General features: G+C 43.3%; 1 protein-coding gene across 1 annotated transcript in view; it reads right to left on the bottom strand.

Moving 5' to 3' along the window:
• The window catches only part of MINDY4 (MINDY lysine 48 deubiquitinase 4), a 68,141-nt gene extending 50,789 nt beyond the window's left edge, over positions 1-17,352 (bottom strand). Inside the window, exons 1-5 of the mRNA XM_050316111.1 lie at positions 17,135-17,352; positions 15,809-15,928; positions 15,226-15,434; positions 11,947-12,205; positions 10,506-10,915 (exon numbers count right to left, since the gene is read on the bottom strand). Coding sequence (XP_050172068.1) covers positions 10,506-10,915; positions 11,947-12,205; positions 15,226-15,434; positions 15,809-15,928; positions 17,135-17,197 — 1,061 coding nt within the window. The 5' untranslated portion in view covers positions 17,198-17,352. The remainder of the gene's footprint in view (positions 1-10,505; positions 10,916-11,946; positions 12,206-15,225; positions 15,435-15,808; positions 15,929-17,134) is intronic.
• Positions 17,353-21,563: the final 4,211 nt, after the last annotated feature.

Below are 21,563 nucleotides of genomic sequence, written 5' to 3'. Positions count from 1 at the left end.
TGAACTCACAGAGAAAGAGCCTCTTGGCACAATAATGAACGTACATTCCACTATTTCCTATTTACACCAACATACACAAGAGGGCAAATAAACAAAGGGGCTTGAAAAATAAACCCTGGATATCACTGGTTTTAAGGTGACTGTTGTGGTAAAGCTTATTTTCACTGCCTGATTACAACAGCTTTTCTACTGGATCTTAATCTCTCATGCCACATCCAGACACATCCAATATTCTTGGTATAGTAAGATCTGGAGGGGAGGGAAGGTAAGAAAAAGCTTCTATTACTACTTGCAAAAGGGTAAAAAAAGGCCCTTCTATGTGATGCAGCTTCGGGGCACAATTATAAAAACAGAATTATTAAAAGTACGTGTAAAGATGCAAAGGACATGAACACTACCAATGCCAGGTAATGTATTTCTATAAGAAAAAGACCTTGTCATGAAGATTTTTATATAAATTCTGGCATGTTTGCAAGCCTGGTTGGCAAAACTAACAGGGGTTAGATACTTAATTTCTCCAAATTTCCTTTTTTAGTGAAGACCTGTATCTGCACATTAGCTGTATGAAAAGTTAATTTGTGAACAGGTGGCTCATTGACAGACATGAAACAGGTAAATGGAAAACATGTCATTGAAAAAGGTCATTTCTAACAGAAATAGATTCTCACACACAAATAAGTGTCCTGCTGAATTTTACTAACTGTAGAGACAACTCAAAATCTTTGCTGATAATGTTTGTATATGAAAATGAAAATTATTATAATCACGGGTTGAGCTACAAGATGGTTTGAAATGCCTGATGGGTTGGGCTCACCTGAACAGAACACTCTTCCACAGGCTATGAATGAATATTTATCTCCATTATATATGACCATTATATTTTATGTAACTGACCCAATGGCTGCCAGCAAAATAAACAAGGATCAGTAAAATAAAACAGGGAGATAAAATTCCATAAAATAAAAATAGATGGCAGCTAAGAGACACTACATAAAGCACTGGGAAGGGTTTCCAGATTTCAGCACTCAACCAATTCCCATCTGTGGAGGTAAACAGAGCCCTCTGCTCTGTTGATCACACATAAATTACCAACCCTGTTTGGCTTTGACCTTCAGCTTTTAGGCCATTTATTTTTGAGGACGTGGAATATTCGTGGCCTTCCATTTCCTGTCAGAAACCTCAGATTTTTAACAGCCCAAACCACTACAACCTGAGAGGTATTAGCAAAAATAAAAATAAAAAATTTCCTGAAAGCTATTAACAACTCTTACATTGGAAGATAAAAGCTCACACTGAGGATGAGGTTGTTCTCTTATTTCTTTTTTCTCTTATCTCATTTTATTATTAAAAAAAAATGTGAACACAGATAACAGGCAAGGGTGAGCACATATCTCTGCAGGGAGAGATCTGACCTCCTGGGAAAAGAATCTTAGGAAGGGGAGGACAAAAATTCCTTGTGCTACCTGTAAACAACTGACTGTTCTTAAGGTTGGAAGGGACCTTCAAGATCATCTTGTTCCAACCCCCTGCCATGGGCAGGGACACCTCCCACTAGCCCAGGTTGCTCCAAGCTCCGTCCAACCTGGCCTTGGACACTTCCAGGGATGGGGCAGCCACAGCTTCTCTGGGCAACCTGTGCCAGGGCCTCCCCACCTTCACAGGGAAGAATTCTTTCCCAGTGTCCAATCTAAACCTGCTCTCATTCAGTTTAAAGCCATTTCCCCTTGTCCTGTCTCTCCATGCCCAGCACTTAAAGTCTGTCTCCAGCTCTTTTGGAGCTCCTTCATGCACTGAAAGGCTGCAGTAAGTTCTCCCCAGAGCCTTTGCTTCTCCAGGCTGAAGAAACCCAATTCTTTCAGCTTTTCCTCTTAGGGGAGGTGCTCCATCACTCTAATCACCTTCACGACCTCCTCTGGACTCGTTCCAACAGGTCCATGTCCCCTCCTACACCAGGGACCCCAGAGCTGGATGGGGCACTCCAGGTGGAACACGTCCTGCTTCCCACCACGTTCCCCCTGGAGCTGCTGTGTAGACACAGTGAATGAAAACGATGTGAAACTCTACCAGCAAAATAGGAGGTCAACTGTCTGTCCCTGCTTCACACTTGAGAAGATCTAAGATCTACAAGTTTGCATGAACAATGAAAATCCTCAACTGGCTGACTGCGTTTTAGGCAACGGGCTGGACCTTTCCAGATTTACATCCTTTCCAAAAATAAAGAAATGATACAGGGGCCATTTGTCACTTCCAGTAATTGCAAAGGGCTTCTTCCTATGGGGTGCTGGAAAAATACTAAAAAGGGCAAATGGCAGCCCCACAGATGTTACAAACCAGCTCTGATGCCATAAATCCACCGGCACAGCACGAAAGTCACAACAGTTTACAACTTTTATTTTATTTTAGCTTCTTTTTTCCGGTCCAATCATTATGTTATAAAAGGTGTTATGCAACTGCAGACACTTGAAAGTTTTCACTCCTGAGTGATTTGCCAGCCCCTGTCTCTTTTCATTAAACCCGTATTCCCCAAAGGTGAGCCCGTTACGGAATTCCAATTGCAAGGGTCAAACAAAGACTGACTCCCGGGAGTAAGGGTGGCAAAAGGCCTCCAGGAGGGTCTGAGTGTCCCTGGGAAGGTGGGAGTGCCCTGTTCTCACCCTGCTTCCTGCCTCCAGAGCCACACCAAGGCTCTGACGAAAGCCTGAGACGATGCCAGGTGTGGCTCAAGGGACAACGCCTGGTGCTACGGGCAGATCCCAGACAAAGGTGGAAGGAAACAGGCAAAGGGAATTTACTCTCAGGCTGCTCCAACCCCGCATTCCTTTCCGTCCTTTTATCCGAAATGCTGCACTCTGACTAAACTCCCGTTTCCTAGAAATGTCACTGGTGCCCAACGCATCCTCTTCCTCTCCTAGTGGGAAAAATGGAATTAATTCCTCAGACATTGCTCACACACACACTGAGGATGCTGGAAGATCCTGGAATTAGCTGGGATTTTCTGGCTGATTTTGAATAGGATCTAGTTTTTATAACGCCATGGCCATGTGAGCTCAGACCTCACTCCACACAACAGGCTCTCAAGGTGATGGGGACTTCTAGAAACTGCTCAGCACCCCCCAGGACCAAAGCTTCCCAAATTGCCAGGTATTATTTTAGACAAAGCCATCTCATGTAACACACCAATTTTATATAAAACACTGAAATATTATGACCCACACTACAGAACTCACTATTCCTAGAAAACCTACTTTTACACCAAAAGGCACAGTAAGGAAAGACTGGAGCCAACCATAGCTGCTGGGTAAACAGTGTACATTATATAACTTTGCTGGAACTATTCTTCCTTTGAGTTGGAAATTCAATTTTGTAATAAAAAATACTGTTAAAACTGGAATGTTGATTAGCATTCCTCAAGAAACGTGACATTCATTTATTAACCCTGAACAGAACTGTATTTTCCTGTCTCAGTGTGCCAGGACTTCTCATCAGTGCAGCCCAGAAATCTCCTGGTTTGTGCTCTGCTTTGTTGCTTTATGTTGACTGAGGGAACATCGAATCCTGCTCTGGACTTGCTCAGAAACTCATGGCCAGCGTTCTCTGCCAATGTTCTAATGCAGATCAGCTCAGCTTGTGGCTGGGAATGATGGAGCATAAAAATGTGTGGAGAGGATCTTTGCAGTTTTAGGCACCCAATCGTCTATAATTGATAGGTATTGGCTTGGTCCTCACACAGAAAATAAGCTCTTTTATTCCTGTTAATAACAGAGAGCATGAATACTAATCCTTTAAGGACCATAATGCTTTCAAAATAATATTTTAGCGTTATGGACCTTAAAATATTTAAATAATAATATTTTGAAAGTGTCAGATACCTAAAAGAATCATAAAAAAAAAATCCCAAACCTGAATATATTTTTAAAGGATTTTAAGGATTTCTTCAAAGAAGATTCGTATTTTTTAGCTCTAAGGATTTCCTGTCTCCACAAAAAAAGAGGTTTCAGGGACTCTTCTTTTTTTGGACATATGAAAGAGAAGAGGCAGAATTTTCCCTAACACAATGGGTTCACCTGTACTGGTCTCCATTCAGGATGAAGAAATCCATAGGTGGTTCAGAAAGCAAATAAAGCCATTTACTCTTTCTCAGTCTTAGAAATACAGGGAGTTGAAGGGAGCTACATTTTCCATAGGAACACATTAAATACATGGAGGAAATACAAAACAACTCAATAAAACCTAACAGAAGAACAGTAGCAAAAATTCAGAGCAGGGAAGATAACAACACAAGCAGACAACACAAGCTTTAGACAAAAAGTGCCTAAAGGAACATGAAAAATATCTGGAGTATTTTAACAGAGGTGAATATGTAGCAAGAAACAGAAACATCAGCCAAACATCAACTTTAACTGTGGATAACAGGATAGAAAAAAGCAAATGCAAGGTGCACATAACAGAAAAATTCCTTATAATAAGGACTGCTAGAAACTGGAATATACTATCAGGGGAGAGGTGTCACTTTAGTTACTTAAGACTGGACTAGACAAAAACTGGAAAAAGTATTACAGCAATTACATATATATAGTGATGATTAATCTGCCATAGAAAGAAATGACCTTAAAAGGTCTTTTCCATCTTTAATTTCTAAGATTCTATGAAACATGAGTAATGTTCCACTGAGGAACTTGGTATCTATGGCAATTCCCTAACCCAACCCTATTTGTGTTAGAATGCAGAGCACCACTAGAAAAAGGCTCATTACCAAACAGTGAGGGATATTTTGGGAATGGGAAGCACTAAACAGTGCCCAGCTAAGGTGAACTCAGTTGAGACACTAATACAGGAAGAGAAATCCTGGCTCTGAACTCACTGGCACTTGCTTTCCTGGTGGTGGAGATGAAGTGCATCAGAGATACTCAGGTTTTGGTTGGAAAAGGGATCTGAAGCCAAGCTCCAGAGTCATAAACCAGTCCCTGAAGTCTGAAATATCCATCTGTACTGGCAGACTGCTGGAAGGAAACCACGAGCTCACAGTGAGTTTGCAGCCAAGGCTGATGGCAAGGCAGAGGAGGGGATGGCAGAGACAATCGGGGGGACGGGATAAGAAGGGGGACTGTTCACAATGAAAGGATGAGTGGAGGATCAATTATCCTCCCTGCTCCTGAAACTGTGTTATAGATCTCTTTGGACAGTGGGATCCACTGCTGCATCCTTTTGCTCACGAATGGCAGGGGAAAATTTTTGTTCTGATGTAACAATATTCCTGATTCTCTGTGCCTCTCTGGCATCCATTCCCTCTGAGCTTCTAAGCAATTGGCAAGATATCCTTAACTTCAGGGCCTGATTGCAAAGCCCTTTTGTTCCCTTGGGTCTCTGATTCCAGATTTACACTTTTTTTCTTATTTCAGTGCTCTGATTCTAGTTTTTACGCTATTTTTCTTGGAATGAGGGGAGGGAAGTTGGTTGGGTTTCTACACAAAAACTAGAAGTTCAAGCATCACAATATGTTGTTCTTAAGCACCAGAAGTGAGATGGAGCTGTACAGACAATATCTGCCCATCTGACTCAGCAAAAGGTGGTTCCACCACCCTGCAGAAGTGCAGGGGACCAGAACAGATTTACTCATTTAGAAACTATTCAGCTCAGAACTGGAGGGTTTCCAAAGCACCACCACACCTTGCACTGATGGGATTAAGGGGCATGGAAAACTGGGAGAGCTCTTCAGAAGCTGCAGAGGCAACAACTGCAACACTTGTCTGTAGTGAGACAGAAGAACTGTTTCTCCAAGGCTGTGAAGTGTTTTTTCTTGCCTTCTTCAATTTTATTTTCTCAAGCCACGAAAGGAGGAAATCTTGACTTTCTAACACCATGTAGCCTTCCCAAATAACTCATTATTCACACTGTTTTTTTACAGGAAAAGTAATAGAAAGTCTTTAATCCAGGGACAGTCATCAACTCCAACACCCTTTTATTTTTTTACAGTTCCTAATGATCATAAATTCATTCCACTACAGACCCTTGTTCTTTATTCTGTGTGCTCAGGTTAGTGATAAACACTCCCCTCCTCCAGGGCATTCAGATTAAGGAGAATCACAAAGGGGTTGAGGTTGGAAGGGACCTCTGAAGGTCACCTGGTCCAAGCCCTGCTCCAGAGAGGGTTAACCCTGCCTTTGGATATTAAAGGTGTCAGAGAACCTTCCCTCACTGCCATTCAAGGCTCTGCCCAGGTGAAAAAAACTCAGTAGAGCCTTTAAGTTTGCTACCTTTGACCTGAGTTTGTTCCCTCATCATTGTCTCTCCCAAGTTCCTCTGGATCTTGCAGCTTAAGAAGAAAATCACAACTACAGATATGGCAATTTTTAGTTGGAATCTTGGATCAGTCACCTGAATTGGGTACTCTTAAATGTAAGGTTTTATTCCCTTGAAAATCTCAAAATTAAAAAATTAAAAAGCAGTGAATCATCCACATTTTACTTGGCCTCACACACAACTAACACAACTAAGAGGAACAAGGGCTCAAGAAAAACAGAGGAACAGTGAGAAATACTCCTTTGAGGACGAACTATAAATAACAGCACCAAAGTTACCCAGGAGGGGTTTCAAATTCTCCAGTGAAGTGGCACTGAGACATAAATGTCATTTTTAATTTCTGAAGTTATATAAAATTGCTATGAAGGAGCACGGAGGAATCGCTGACATAATTCTCTATGTGCTTTTTGTATAACACCCACCACGTTCCAGCACTTAAAGGGTGACTACAAAGCAGATGGAGACTCCCTTCTTACAAGGAGTCACATGGAAAAGATGAGGGGGCCGTGGGTACAAATTACTCCTGGGGAGATTCCAAGTGGACACAAGAGGAAAGTTTTGCACAATGAGAACAATCAGCCATTGGAACAATCTCCCCAGGGAAGTGTTGGATTCCCAAACACTGGACACTTTCAGCTGGGCAGGGTGCTGGGTTGCCTTGTCTAGACAGTGCTTTTGCCAGAAGGTTGGATCAGATGATCCTTGAGGTGCTTTCCAACCTGGTGTTCTGTGATTCTATGGATTGAGAAATTAAATTAGCTGCTGTTTGCTTACAGCTGAGGATACATGAAGATTTGCTGCCACCTATATATTGGTTTTGTCCTGAATTAATTAAAAACAATGTTATTCTAAAATAAAAAGACATATAGAATCTGGGTAGGTGTGCAAACTCTACAGCGTGTTATACTTCATGAAATAACCTCTCATGACATGGAAAAGAATATAATCATGGCATTAAAAAAACTACCATGGACCCAAGAGAACAAAAATTTATGTTCCTCCTGTAATTATTTCTTTCATTAAAACATGTGAGTCAAAATACTGTGCATCTGCATTTCCCCAAGATATTTTGTATTTCTGCCCACTCAGTTTCCAAGCATTTATTAAATAACATTCAGCTTGTCTTCTGAAGCATGGCAGTGGTTTTACTTCAGTTTTTTTCTCCTATGTAGACACAGGATGCCTTTACCCTGGCTAGGCTACAACAGCATTTTTTGCATGTGAGAAAAGAGAATGAAAAAGTAAAGCAAATGAAAGGAAAAATAAGATTTATCTTTAGCTTTCTAAGGCAAACAAAACCAGAATTGCAGATTCTGTGAATGAACCAGCTGTGGTTAATCCTACAGAGATTTTCACCTACTCACTCATCTAAATACTTACATTAGCATTTATGTCAGAGGTTTCAGGTAACAGAGGATGGAAGAGGATCCAGAGTAAAATCCACTCACACATTGTAATTTTTCATGCCTCAAAATGCTCAAGCGCTCTGGCCAAACCCTGCAAGGCTCTCAAACACTGCAGGATTTGGCTGAGGGGATAGAAAAGCCTTGTAAGAGCCAGGCCCTATATTGTCAACGTTTCTTTGGAGTCTCACTTCCACCCCCTGTTCCTTCCACTTAACTTCAGGAGTATCAGCATCCTGCTGCTTTCTGTGAGCGTTTTCAGGAGCTCAGAGCTCAGCAGGAATTCAAATGCTCTGCTGGCTTTAACTCAAACCGGCTGGCAGGAATGTCCCTGTGCTCCTGTGGAAACAGATTCCATGGACTCTGCTTAGGAAAGAGCTCCCTCTGCTGCTCTCGCTGAGGCCAAACCAGCCCTCTGAAAGGAAGGGAACTGTTCCAAACCAGGATCACAGCATATTGCACGAACTGGGCCAGTGGGGCACCCCGCTATGGTTGTATTCCCTTCTCAGGTCCCTCCACCATCACTGCATAAGGCTTGGAAACGTCAGCTCAGTGCATCAGTGCAGCTGAGTGAATCACAGAACCACAGAACCAGAGAAGCATTAAGGTTGGAAAAGATCTCTGAGATCATCGAGGCCAGCTGTTAACCCAGCACTGCCGTGCTCACCACTAAACACTGTCCCCAAGGGTCACAATTTGGAACACTCCCAGGGACGGTGACTCTACCACCTCCCTGAGCAGCCTGTTCCAACGTCTGACCACCCTTCCAGTGAAGAAATTTTCCCTAATATCCAGTCTAAATCTCCCCCAGCACAACTTGAGGTCATTTCCTCTGGTCCTGTCACTTGTTATGTGGGAGAAGAGCCCAACTCCCACCTGGCTCCACCCTCTCGTCAGGGAGTTGGGGAGAGTGAAAAGGTCCCCCTGAGCCTCCTTTCCTCCAGGCTGAGCCCCCCCAGCTGCTCCTCATCAAACTTGTGCTCCAGACCCTTCCCCAGCTCCGTTCCCCCTCTCTGGACATGCCCTCAATGTCTTTCCTGCCATGAGGGGCCCAAAACCAAACACAGGATTCAAGGTGTGGCCTCCCCAGTGCTGAGCACGGGGGAACAATCCCTGCCCTGGTCCTGCTGGTCACACTGTTCCTGATCCAGGCCAGGATGCCATTGGCCCTCTTGGCCACCTGGGCACACCTGGGCTCATGTTCAGCTGCTGCCAACCTGCACCCCCAGGTCCCTTCCCGATGGACAGCTTTCCAGCCACCCTTCCCAAGCACGCAGTGTTGCACGGAATTGTTGTGACCCAAGTGCAGGACCCAGCACTTAGCAAGTGAAGTTAGCACAAGAGTCTTCTCTTGGTAATAAACCATCCTGAGACTGGAAAGGGCAAAGCAATGGGTCAGCACTACCTTCCACAGTCAGTCAATCCCCACGAAACGAGAGCTGTGTGGAGTCAGATCCCATTCCTTCTGCTTCCACAGTGACTTATGAGCTGGCTCTCCACACTCACATGGAATCACACAAGACTTAATAAATCCTTCCAGAAGCAGAACATCAACGATGGATCTGCAGGCCCCAGTTCCAGTCAAGCAACAGTTAAACAGCCACTGCCTGACACACCTCGGCTTTCCAGTAAGATATCTAATAGAGAACTTCTTGTGAGTTTTAAGACCTCAGACTGTAGAACTCTGGCCTGTTACTCAATAATCTTGTACAAATGAAGTTAGCTAGTACAGTGTAATGCTGGTGGCTATTTTCAGTTGCTTTTGGTTCCAGACAGGAAGCAAGTGCCGCTCCTGGCTCATTTTCAGCTCCAGTAGATCCCCAATTTGTGACATCCCACAGCCCCTAACATAAATGTGGAGAGACCTAAAATATAACTGCTTCTTTCTCAGCAGGGCCTCAAAGCACAGCATCTCAAGATTTATAAGAAATTAAATTAGAGAACAAAATAGCAATAATAATTTTTAAAAATCCAGCTGCAGTTTTAGAGCATTAACAAGTTTTTGCAGCACTTTAAAAAAAAAAGAAAAAAAAGGCAACAAAACCTGGCTGCTGTTAAATTTAGTAAAACAGAAATATTACTTTATGGCCCATGGAAAGGGATGTGCCTTAAGTTTATGGAGCAGCAGATGATATAAACTGAAAGACATTTCTACCGATTCTAAAGCACACTCATCTCCAGCACCAGGAGGAACAAGAACAAACCTCAGGGTGCCTGAGCCTTGTGCATCATTTTACTGCTGACATCTGTGTGCCCCTGTAGGATGCAGGTGTCTCTCCACCTGCTCCAACCTTCCCATCTGTAGTGGGGGCAGAGTGGCTGGTACTCACCCCATGCTCAGAGGTGTTTGGGGACTAGTGATGAGAAGTGTTGGATAATGAGGCAGCAGATTTTTGTCATGCAGATTTTATATCCACATGCCACAGCTGCCCTGCACTGCTCAAATCCAGAGCACCTTCAGCGGTTCAGAATTCCAGAGTGGTTCAACTCTCATGGATGACTCCACCTGAAGCATTTCAAAACCCAACCCAACTCACAGCCCCACTACTAAGCCAGCTTGGAGATACCCCAGTCTGGGTCCTGTGGCTTAGGAACCCCCAAACAAACAACATCCCATGCCTCCCACTCTTAAATTCTGCACAGAACGAAAAATATATTAAAAAAAAATCAATTAAGAGTATAAGATAACGAAAAATATGTATTTGGAGCTCACAGGAAATTCTTCTAAAATTTCTGCAACTATGTGAGTTAATGCAGGAGAATAAACTTGTTTTAACATAATATTCTTACAAATATTCTTACCTGTGGCCTGACAACCGACTCTCACTTTTCTTGAGGGATCTTTCCCTCTTCTCTCTCCCAGACCCTGAATGTCTGTGAGGGGCACTCACTTTAAGGCTTTTTTCACTGCTGTCTGTACCAAAGCTTGGAATCGATTTTCTTTCCTCTGCCTTGGTCCTCTCCCTCTCGGACAGCAGTCTGGCAATAAAGTCATCTGGATCTTTGGGGATGTTCCTTAGCTTTTCAGAGGCTGAACTCACGTGGGGGCCTGGCACAGTCTTTGATGCAAACTCCACGTTTACTTGTGTTGGAGATCCTTTGCTTTCCTGAAAATCAGTGCTTGGGACTCTCAGGTCATGTTCTTCAGGCTTGAGCTGTGGTGGGCTGCTTATGCTGGTGGATCTTTTTGAAAGCCTCCTTTTTTGGAGATCCTGGAAATAAGAGCCATTGGAAACCAGACATTAAAATTTTACCATCTTCAAATAAACATGAAAAGCAAAGGAAAGCTCTAGCACGAACTTCTGAGCTAAGCAATGTGCTTATTATTAGGAATCAGGTTATAAAATAAATCAGATTTTTAAAACATTTATAATAGATACAGACACACCTAAAATTTGCTTAAATTTTGAACAGTATTAAAGAGGACCTATGCAATTAAAAACTGCTTTCTTTTACCCAATGGCATCAATTAAATACTTCCTAAAACCTTAACTTTGGGGTTATATCCAACTCAAGAAACCAAGACATATAAGATGTTTTACTGGAAAGACTGCCCACCACAGTTATCTGGTCTTTATTTCCAAATCAAGACATATATAAGAAAATCCAACTAATTAATTTAACTTCCATATGGTCGTCAGTATTATTTAAATTATATACTTAAAATTCTCATTATTGCAAGCTTAATTTTATTCAGGAAAAGTGTCTGCCTACATAAAAGCAGAAGGAAGGAAAAAAAAATAGGCAAGAGTCTTTTAACTGTTTTGAAAACATTTATTGCTGGAATATGGTCTGATGATTTGATCCACTCAGAAACATATTTCTAACTGAAAGTAGTTTTCAGTTCCAAACTGCTACTGATTAAATGGGAGGTTTTGGAAAAACCTGAATAAAACAGATCCTGTGAAGGTAAAAAAAGGCAATTTTCCCAGGAAAATGGAAAACCCAATCCATCATCAAGAGTTATCAAGAATGGGAAAGATTTATAAAGGACTTGGTGACCTAAATCACAGGCATGCAGGGGGTAGCTGCCTGCAGTGGTTATACCTGAAACAGTTTGAATTTCTGAATTAACCAGAACGATTTCCCTAACTTACCACATCTTTTCAGCCTGCAGATTTAATGGATTAACAGGCAGGAGTCATTTCAATATTATTTGCAAATGACTTTATTGCAGAAGGTTAGATTAAAAAAAAAAAAAAATCCATGGCAAGCCAAATATTTTGGAAGTCTTGGGAATCACCTCTGGTGAACTTGCTACTGGTCCAGCCATCATTCCTCTGGCAATGAGACCAGACCTGAGCTTTGCCTTCTCCTTCACTGTGGATTTCGTCTCCTCGGAAATTGTTGCTGCTTTTAAATCTTCTTGACTATCTTTTAACTTCTTCTCCCCCTCAGAGGGTAAGTGGCTGTTGTGTGTTGTCCCTGTGTGGCACTTTTCACTTCTGTGCTGATGTTTTCTGGATGAAGGCATTTTATCCAGTGGATTCTCAACATCATATCTACAAGGAAGAAAAAGGAAGAGCTTGAAACAGCAAAATAATGAAACATTAAGTTAATGAAGACATCTACTTGGCTAAGCAAAGCACTGCTGTCAAATAGAGTTATATTTTATCTAGAAATGGCACTCAAATACAGTCACTTTTCACTTAAACATCTGTACGTAGGTCTTCAGGACATTATTTCAGTGTCATTATTATGTGTCACAAGTGGTTGTAATATGTATAACACTTTACTCTCATGCTTATTTTGATATGTAATGGGTTCAAACTGAAAGAGGGGAAATTTGGGTGAGACACACAAAAGAAATTCTTCCCTGTGAGGGCGGGCAGGCCCTGGCACAGGTTGCCCAGAGAAGCTGTGGCTGCCCCATCCCTGCAAGTGTCCAAGGCCAGGTTGGACGGGGCTTGGAGCAACCTGGGCTAGTGGAAGGTGTCCCTGCCCATGGTAGGGGGTTGGAACTGGATGATCTTTAAAGTCCCTTCCAACCCAACCCATTCTGTGATTCTATACAGTAGCAAAAAGAGTATTTTACACACCATACCAGACAGGTCCTAGGCTGTGACCAGCAGTTCCTGTTCCTTCTTCATCTATTTGAAAATTTGTTAACACTTTTGCCAACATCCTCTGTCATAAAACTGACCCCTTTCACTCTTTGTTCAGACATACAACATTTATTTTAGTTGAAAAAGAAAGGCACTTTTGTAATGGAATTTATGAGTAGTTCCCAGTTCACTGACACGTCTTTTGTGTCAGTTGATAAATTTATGTTCTGTTTAACCCCAAAATGTTAGTGTTCTTCATGATAACTATCCCTGAACTTGTTTTTTTATTCTAGGATGGCTTCCTCCATCCTAATTCATCATAGAGCCAATTCCATAAATTGAAACATATTCTACTACAAAAATATTCCTTTTATTTAACAAGTTAAAAATTGGGGTTTGATGTATGTCTCACGCTGTGAGAACACGCTGCATATGTAAACTGAAGGGAGCATGATCCACCTCTGGGAGCATGTTCTTCCTCTGGAATCATTAGATCTGAGGACTGTTACCTCTGACCCAGGGCCATGCAACTCCTCATTGCCCTGGGGTACAGTGTTGTCTTAGAGACTGTCTGAACAGACATTCAGAAAAACCTCCAAGAGGTCAGTTAAAAGGAAAGCAAACTCATTAATAAGGAACCAGTACAGAGCACCTCTCTGTTTACACTCTCCACCCCTGAAAGCATTGTTAAAAACTACCCAGGTAGCTGAAATCAAAACTAACTTCAGGCACTGGCTGGTTGACCTTGGACATTCCTGATTTTAACTCGTCCAGAGGGAGTGGGAATGACAAGGAGGATCACAGAGCTGTGCTTGAACGTGGTGTCTCCCTGACTGCTTCATTTTGTGGGATAAAATAGGATGTGGCTGAGACAACTCATCAACCTGTCCATGGTAGTCCTTGTCACATCAGCTCTGCAGCCACGGGACAAAGGGGAATGGCTTTGAACTGACAAAGGGAAGGTTTAGATTAGATATTAGGAAGAAATTCTCCACTGTGAGGGTGCTGAGGCCCTGGCACAGGCTGCCCAGACAAGTTGTGGCTGCCCCATCCCTACAAGTGTTCAAGGCCAGGTTGGAGCAACCTTGTCTATTGGAAGGTGCCCCTGCCCACGGCAGGGGTTGGGATTGAGTGATCTTTAAGGTCCCTTCCAACCCAAACTATTCCCTGGTTCTGTGACAGCAAGAGAAGACACACAAAATCACACAGGATTTAGAGGGAAATCTGCAAGGAAATACAGAAATCAGCCCTGCCTGGAACTGGCAGCTTTTAGTGTGTGACTGGGGAACATGTCCAAGCTTGTAACACATAAGACTGGTCATGTCCAGTTTTCACCTTCCAGTTTCCATTTAATCTGACATTTTGCCCTCCCTGCCCCAAAGATAAATTGGGTTTGTTCAGACTGAAACAGAGAAGGCTTAGAGGCAACCTAATTGTGGCCTTCCAGTCCCTGAAGGGAGAGTACAAGAAAGGTGGAGAGGGACTACTCACAAGACCATGTGGTGACAGGACTAAGGGTGAGGGAATGGCTTCAAACTGAGCAGGTCTAGGTTATGTATTAAAAAGAAATTTCTTCCCTGTGAGGGTGGTGACACAGAGAAGCTGTGGCTGCCCCATCTCTGGAAGTGTCCAAAGCCAGACTGGAGAGGGCTTGGAACAACCTGGGTTAGTGGAAGGTCCCTGCCCATGGCAGGGGATTGGAATGAGATGGTCTTTAAGGTCCCTTCCAACCCAAACTATTCCATGATTCCATGATTTTCAAGTGCTGCTTCTGAGCTCAACTTAAAACACCTTGGGTTTCTTCCCCTGTTGGAAATGAGTTGGAGTTTTTTTTTCAAGAACTGACACTCAGATTTAGCTGCTTTGAACATGTTGTGTTTAGGATGAGGAATAAAAGCTGATTAATTCTCTAGGAGAGGAAGGTAAATTACACTTTTGTGCCCATTTTAAAAGCTCTCTAGGGAAGCACAGGGCTGTTAGTCCTCCCTGAGGCACTAATACATGAAAACCTTGGTTACATACTGTTTTCAGGTATTCTACAAGATGAAAACAACTGAACCTACACTGTTTGTAACAACACTGAATTTAAAACTTTAAGCCTTGCTTCTGACTATGTAATACATGAATATATCTGCAGTTTGAGTGTAGGTGCTTTCTTTCACATCCAAACATGCTTCAATGTGAGTATTTCCAATTTATGAGGCATAAAAGCTCAGATTTCTACATCCTTCAGTGACTGAAGGATGTAATTGAGATTATCAATCTTCATAATTGGTAAGGAACATAAAAATCCATTTTTGAAGGGTGGCTTGCACAGGAGATTTTAATCATCTGTATGCTTAAGCTTTTATGCTACTAGGATAATTAATAAAAGGTAATGTAGGTGAAATGTATAAATGATAACATTTTTAACACTGTTTCCCCTAATTCAAAAATAAGTGAAGACACAGGATAAAGAGAAATAAGTCAGACTGTACCTGGAAGCTTGAGTTTTGCTTTCATCAAGTGTAATGGCATTCCCATGCACATGATCCTCATCCAAGAGGTCGGGGGGATGGGATGTTGAGCTCTTACTCTGAGGAGCTGACAGAGTAGAACTGGAACCAGTGCTCCTGGAAGTCCCACGGTGTTCGAGGAAGTAGTTAGTAATAATTTCAAGAAGTGTTTTCAGTGGGCTCTCCTTTGCCTTTCCCAAAAGAAAAATGGAGTTCTTGGTGAGACAGGATATTCTTTTTAACCTGTGCAGTAACTGAACATATTAACTATTTCCACCTGTGTATCCCAGATGTGACTGTACAAACAACCCAGGAAAATGGGAGATGTCAGCTGGGGAATGTCAAGAGCTTGAAGGTGCTGCTGGGCTAAATGAATTAAGCACGATACAGAAAAAGCAATGAGTTACAGTCATTTCTTACCCTCGTCTCAGCTAAACATTGTAAAGGGTGGTTACTGAGCCAGAACATTTCTTTTCTGCACTGGGAGGGTTATTTTGAAGTGACTTGTAACAGGGCTGCCTCGTGCTATTCAGCAGGTTTTGGGAAGCACCATGTATTCCCTTACCTTGTTCTGCTTGTACAAGGAGTGCAGATGCAGGACATTGCGAAGCTCATTCCTGTTATTGATGCTGAGTGCAGAACGTGGAAGCTCCCGGTCCATGATGGTGATGGTTTTCTTCAAACCCTGAGAAGGGAAAGTGTCAGTTACCAAACCTTTTGTTCTGGATTTTGTTGGATGTAACACAAAGCTTGTGCATGGCAGTAATAAATAACCAGGTAACCCTGACAACCTGTGCCTTAACCCAACCAATTTAAGTGGTATAACACAAGACTAGTATTTTGAGAAAGAAAGCCCCAATTCCTTCCATGAAGGGTTACTGTTATGAGAAAGGATTTATTTTTCTGCAGATCGAATGTCTGGTTCAGATTTAGGGAACTAAGGACAAGCTGTGGTAAAAAAAGGATCATTATCACAGCTGGCTCTGATGTGTAGGAAAGGTTTGGAGGGCAGCAGTGCCCCTTGGTTTGACCCCAGGGTTGAAAATATGAATTCGGAGAGGGGATGCAAAACATGAGACTGAGGTTGGTGTAGCACTTAACAAGACAGTGGTTGTTTTAATTTCTGATACAAGCTAACCCATTCCTGACACTGGGAGTCTGACATCAGCAATATTTCCTTAGGATTGAACATAAATACAATAGGTACTGTTGCCTGGAAATGCAAAGGCGCCTTTTCATCTGCTCAATCCCACACTCCCCACACTCATGCGTGGTCCAAAGTTCCCTTTACAGCATTAAGTTTACAAAAAGTACAACGGCCTCTCTCCTCCCCTTCTCCCTGTCTCCTTCCCCTCATATAAATCTGATTTCTGCCGAGTTATTACTGAAAACTAGGGGAAAGACACAGGTTACCAGTTTCTCTAAAACCTTTTGCCTTTATCCCCCCACCCTCAATACTTGTCCTGAAAAGCTTTGTCTGCCCCTTGTAAACACAAGGACAACAACAAAATAGATAACTTATGGGAAAAAACAAACACAAAAACAAACAAACAAAACCCAAAAGCCACAAAAACAAACAAACAAAAATAATAAATAAAAAACACAAACGTGGTTGCTGATTTAATTTTAAGTTTCGCAGGCGTGTGTGGGTAAGGATGGGGCTTTCTCACACCGGGAGGAAGCTGCTTCCATCGTCAGGAATAACAAGGCACTGTGGGAAACGTAGTTCAGCAACTCACCCGAGAAGCTGTGACCCTTCAGCTCCAGCTGCTTTCACCCTGGAATATATTCCCCCTCCCAGCATCCCTCCGCTTTTTTTTTTTTAACTACTTAACACTCCCCACGTGCCGCTCTCGTTTGGGCTAAGCCGGAGAAAATCGAGAGGAGTTACCTTTCTACTGAGAAATTCCCTCACCAGTGATGCAGCCACTTCTTCCACAAAGGAGTTGTCCATCTTCAGCCCAAACCCTGCTCACGGGGGGGATGCTTTTTCACTTCTTCTACCAAACCCCCGGAGCCCGGAGGCATCGCAGCTCCCCGGGGCGGCTGTGCCGGGCCGGATCCCGCAGGGATGTTGCTGTGGAGACCATGTCATAGGAAGCTGGGAGAACTCCTCCCCCTGGGAAGGAAGGAAGGAAGGGAGGAAAGAAGGAAGGAAGGAAGCCGGAGAGACTTGGAATTCGGAGGGCTCGAGGTGTAGCGGAGAGGCGGGCAGCTCTGTGATTGCTTTATTATTTCTGTGTTCAAGAAGCGTACGTAGTTATTTGTAGGCGAATGCTGTGCTAATGCATCTATTAACTATATATATTCCTTTTGTATAAAATAAACAAACTAATTCATTAATTAGCTTAGCAGCTTCTAAATCACAGGATCACAGAACCATGTAGGTTGGAAAAGACCACTGAGATCATCGAGTCCAACCTGTGACCCAACACCACCGTGTCAACCAGCCCATGGCACTGAAGCCACATCCAGTCTTTGCTTAAACACCTCCAGGGACGGTGACCCCACCACCTCCCTGAGCAGCCCCTTCCAATGTCTAATCACACTTTCTGTGCAGGAATTCTTTGTAATGTCCACCCTGAACCTCCCGTGGTGCCACTGAGAACTGTGTCCCCTTGTCCTATCACTTGCTACCTGGGGGAAGAGCCCGACCCCCACCTGGCTACACCCTCCTGTCAGGGACCTGTAGAGTGAAAAGGTTCCCCCTGAGCCTTCTTTTCTCCAGATTAAACACCCCCAGTTTACTCAGCAGCTCCTCACAGGACGTGTGCTCTAGGCCCCTCCCCAGCTTTGTTGTCCTTCTCTGGACCCACTCCAGCCCCTCAAATGTCCTTCCTGAATTGAGGGCCCAGAAATGGGCACAGCACTCGAGTCCTCCCCAGTGCCAAGTACCGGGGAAGAATCACTTCCTTGGTCCTGCTGGACACACTATTGCTGATACAAACTAAGCTTGATCTCTCATACTGGCTGTGTCTGGGGTGGGAGATTCATCAGCTGAATCTTTCCTTTCAGGTTACACCTACTTGAGCCAATAACATGATCAAGGCTGGGATTGTGGTGGGCATGGGGATCTGACTGGGGTACACTCTGCTCCTGGATATTAACCCAGAATGGAGATTCCACAGCCTGGCCAGCCTCTTCCAAAACTTGACCACTCTCAGGTGGTTAAACTGTTTTCCCAGCAGCTGGGGCAGCACGGTGTGCAGTGTAATTTGTCTGGTTCAGCATCAATAGCTACTGATCATATACAATCTAGAAACAACCTTCTGGTTGGGGGTTAAGGGAGATGCTGCCAGTAACGTGGCACTCCCAGCCATCCAGCAAATGTGAGGTCTGGAAAGACTTCTGAAAGTTTTCTTTGAACATTGTGGTATCTGTAAATATCACAATTGTTTTCCAGAGTGGGTAACACTTAATGGAGTGGAATGGCTCTGATTTTTAAAAGGCACCTGGAGCGGGCTGACAACTTTTTGGTAGAGAATCTGGAATACAATAAGGTCTGGTATCAGTGCAAAGTAATTTGAACACATTATGTATTGCTTGTATAATTGCACACAGTGATGTGTGTGCTGCAGTTTGTTGACCCCCCCTTGTTCTCTGCTCTGTGCTCTGGAAAACATAATGGCACTTAAATCTGATGGTTTATACGCTGGTTGAGGTGACCTTTATTTCTCTAGTTAATGTTCTGATGTTTTTTGAAAAATGCAGAACATTTCATTGTACAAAAAAGAAAGTGAAATGCATAAAAGTGTAGCAACTTTTTTGTGAACAAAAGGCATTTTTGTAAATAAGGGGATTGGTGAGTAACTGATTTGCACGGGAATGAACTTGACTGGCATTTGGGATGCTGAGTAAAAAGCTGATTGAGCTCCTTGTTGCCAAAGCATTGTTTAGGTCCACTGTGTTTATTTTTCTGTTGCTTGACTTTTTTTTCAGCCCTTAGCTCAATCATGGGTGTGAAGGGGAAATGAGTGGAAAACATGAGTAAGATACAGATGTCTCAGAGCTCTGAATACACACAGAGCCACAGAAGAGAGAGTAACTTCCCAGGACAGTAGTTGGAAATAAAGTTTAGTGAGAAGACAGGACAGACTGCACTGACCATGTGCACAAAGACAGATGTACTGACAAGCCCTGGCTGCTCACATCCAGCCCCTTCTGACTCCTTACCTTCCTATACATGTAGCTAATCCTTCCAAAAATACCTTGATCCTTACCTTCTCCTGTCTTTGGTTCCTTCCCTCAAGGGAAGGGACTTCTTAGTAAATTCTGAACTATCCTGTGTCATATAAACCTCCTCCTCAGTCCAAAGGGTGCTCAGGAGAGCCCTTTTGTTATATTGTTGATGTTTCTTCTGGGAGAAGATGTTGCTGGAGCTCTTCTTCTCCAGGTAAGTTATTGGGGTCCCCTTGCCTGTTCAGCTTTGCCCCTTCAAGCTGAAGACCCCTGTGGCAGCTCAGAGTAGCCAGGGCATGGTATTGCTCAGGTTTTCCCATTTGCCATTCTCTCCTGAGCTTCTTTGCAAAGATAAACATTTTCTCACACAACCTGACAGCTCTTCCTCTCTGCAGCTTTCACTTCTCTGGGATGAACAAGCCCTGTGCCCTCAGGAACCTTTAACAGGACACATTCTCCAACCCCTGCCCCTCTTGGTGACTCTCTACTGAACCCAACCCAGTTGGTCGATGTCCTCCTTGTACCAGGGCTATCAAAAATGTGTGTGGCATTTCACATACACAAATCAGGGGGATGTGATCTAAACTCCCCAGAGCCAAGGGGGTTAATAATTCCCCTCAGGCATTTTTCCTTGATTAGAAGGCAATGCTCCATTGAATAGAACCCAGGATGCTGTGAGCAGCCCTTGCTGCCAGGGCACAGTGCTGACTGGGGTGCAGGTTGCTGGTTACCAAGACCTCCACATCGTTTTCCAGAGACTATTCCAAATAACCACCATCTCCTTCGTGCACTGAGAAGTGTGTTCCAGAAGGACTCATGTCATCATTTCCCCATGAACTGCAGGGAAGCTGACCAGCTTGTTGATCCCTGGGTAGAACTTTTGGCCTCTTTTTGCAGACAGGTACAGCACTTGTCTTCCATCTCCCTGTCACTCCACAGCTGTTCAAAGATGACAGAGCTGTGATACCAGTCATGTGTGTGAGAGAAGCAGCACTTCTTTTAGCCCTTAAAGTCTTCTACAAGCATGAACTCTTGAGTGAGCTCTGGCTTTTCTGACACCACCTCCATGTGCCTTGGCAGCGTTTCTGAGCTCCTCTGTCGTAACCTGTGATGTCTCACAGAGCTCTAGTCATTCAGGCATCTTGTGTTGATGTGCTCATGGTATCCCTTAACCCATGGGAATGAGCAGCCAGCTCCCAAGGACTGGATGAGCATTGGCAGTCTCTCCTCAGCATCCCTGATCCAAGCCCAGGGGAAAAACAAATCTGCCTGGACAGGGAATCGTTCTTTTCCTTGTCATCTGGCTCTGAGCTCTCCACATTAAGGTGCCAAGACCCCAAGGGAGGGGCTCTAAAATGATTTGGAGCCCTGGACACAACTAATGTTGGGCAGATATACCATCCTACTCTAGAGGAGTGGTTTCATTTTTGGCCACTTACTGAAATGTCTTTGGAAACAGGATGAAACTGGCCTTTGAGACGTCATGAAGAAGCTGGAACAGGTTGCCCAGAGAGGTGGTGGATGTCCCATCCCTGAAAAACATTCAAGATCAGGGCTCTGAGCAACCTGGTCTGGTTGAAGATGTCCCTGCTCATTGCAGGGACTTGGACTAGATGGCCTTTAAAAGTCCCTTCCAACTCAGACTGTTCTCTGATTCTATGACACTTTTCTTCCTTGGAATTGCCTCGGACAAACCTTTGCCTTGCTGGTCCCTTCCAACTCAATTCTGTAAGTACTAAGGGTGTGCATTGACAGTACAGATGTACCTGAGTGGATTTAAAGAGGTTTTCTGAATGGTGTGGTAGCATCTTGATTGACTTGACCAGAATCTGTGGTGAACCAGATTCCTTTCTACCTTTTTTCCTTTTTTTTTCTTTTTTTTTCTAAAAAGAAAAAATAAAAAAAGGACTGTATGCACCTATAATTTTACCCTATGATTTAAATCTCCTTTCTTTGTATTGCCTCATATAAAGGATTGATCTTTACATGTCTGCATTACATAGATATAATTTTCTCTCCTTTATGATTCATGTTCTGTTGCTCACATGAATAATTCTTTCCTCGTTCTTTACATTTCGTTTTTCCAAGATAAATTATTTCATGCAACAGTACTTGGAGTGCTACATTTTAAACATTTAATT

The sequence above is a fragment of the Myiozetetes cayanensis genome, unplaced genomic scaffold (genome assembly GCF_022539395.1).
Source record: "Myiozetetes cayanensis isolate MyiCay16 unplaced genomic scaffold, myiCay2020 scf1, whole genome shotgun sequence".
NCBI classification, from domain to species: domain Eukaryota; kingdom Metazoa; phylum Chordata; class Aves; order Passeriformes; family Tyrannidae; genus Myiozetetes; species Myiozetetes cayanensis.
The sequence above is the reverse complement of the archived record's forward strand: the minus strand, read 5'-3'. Positions and strand labels throughout refer to the sequence as shown.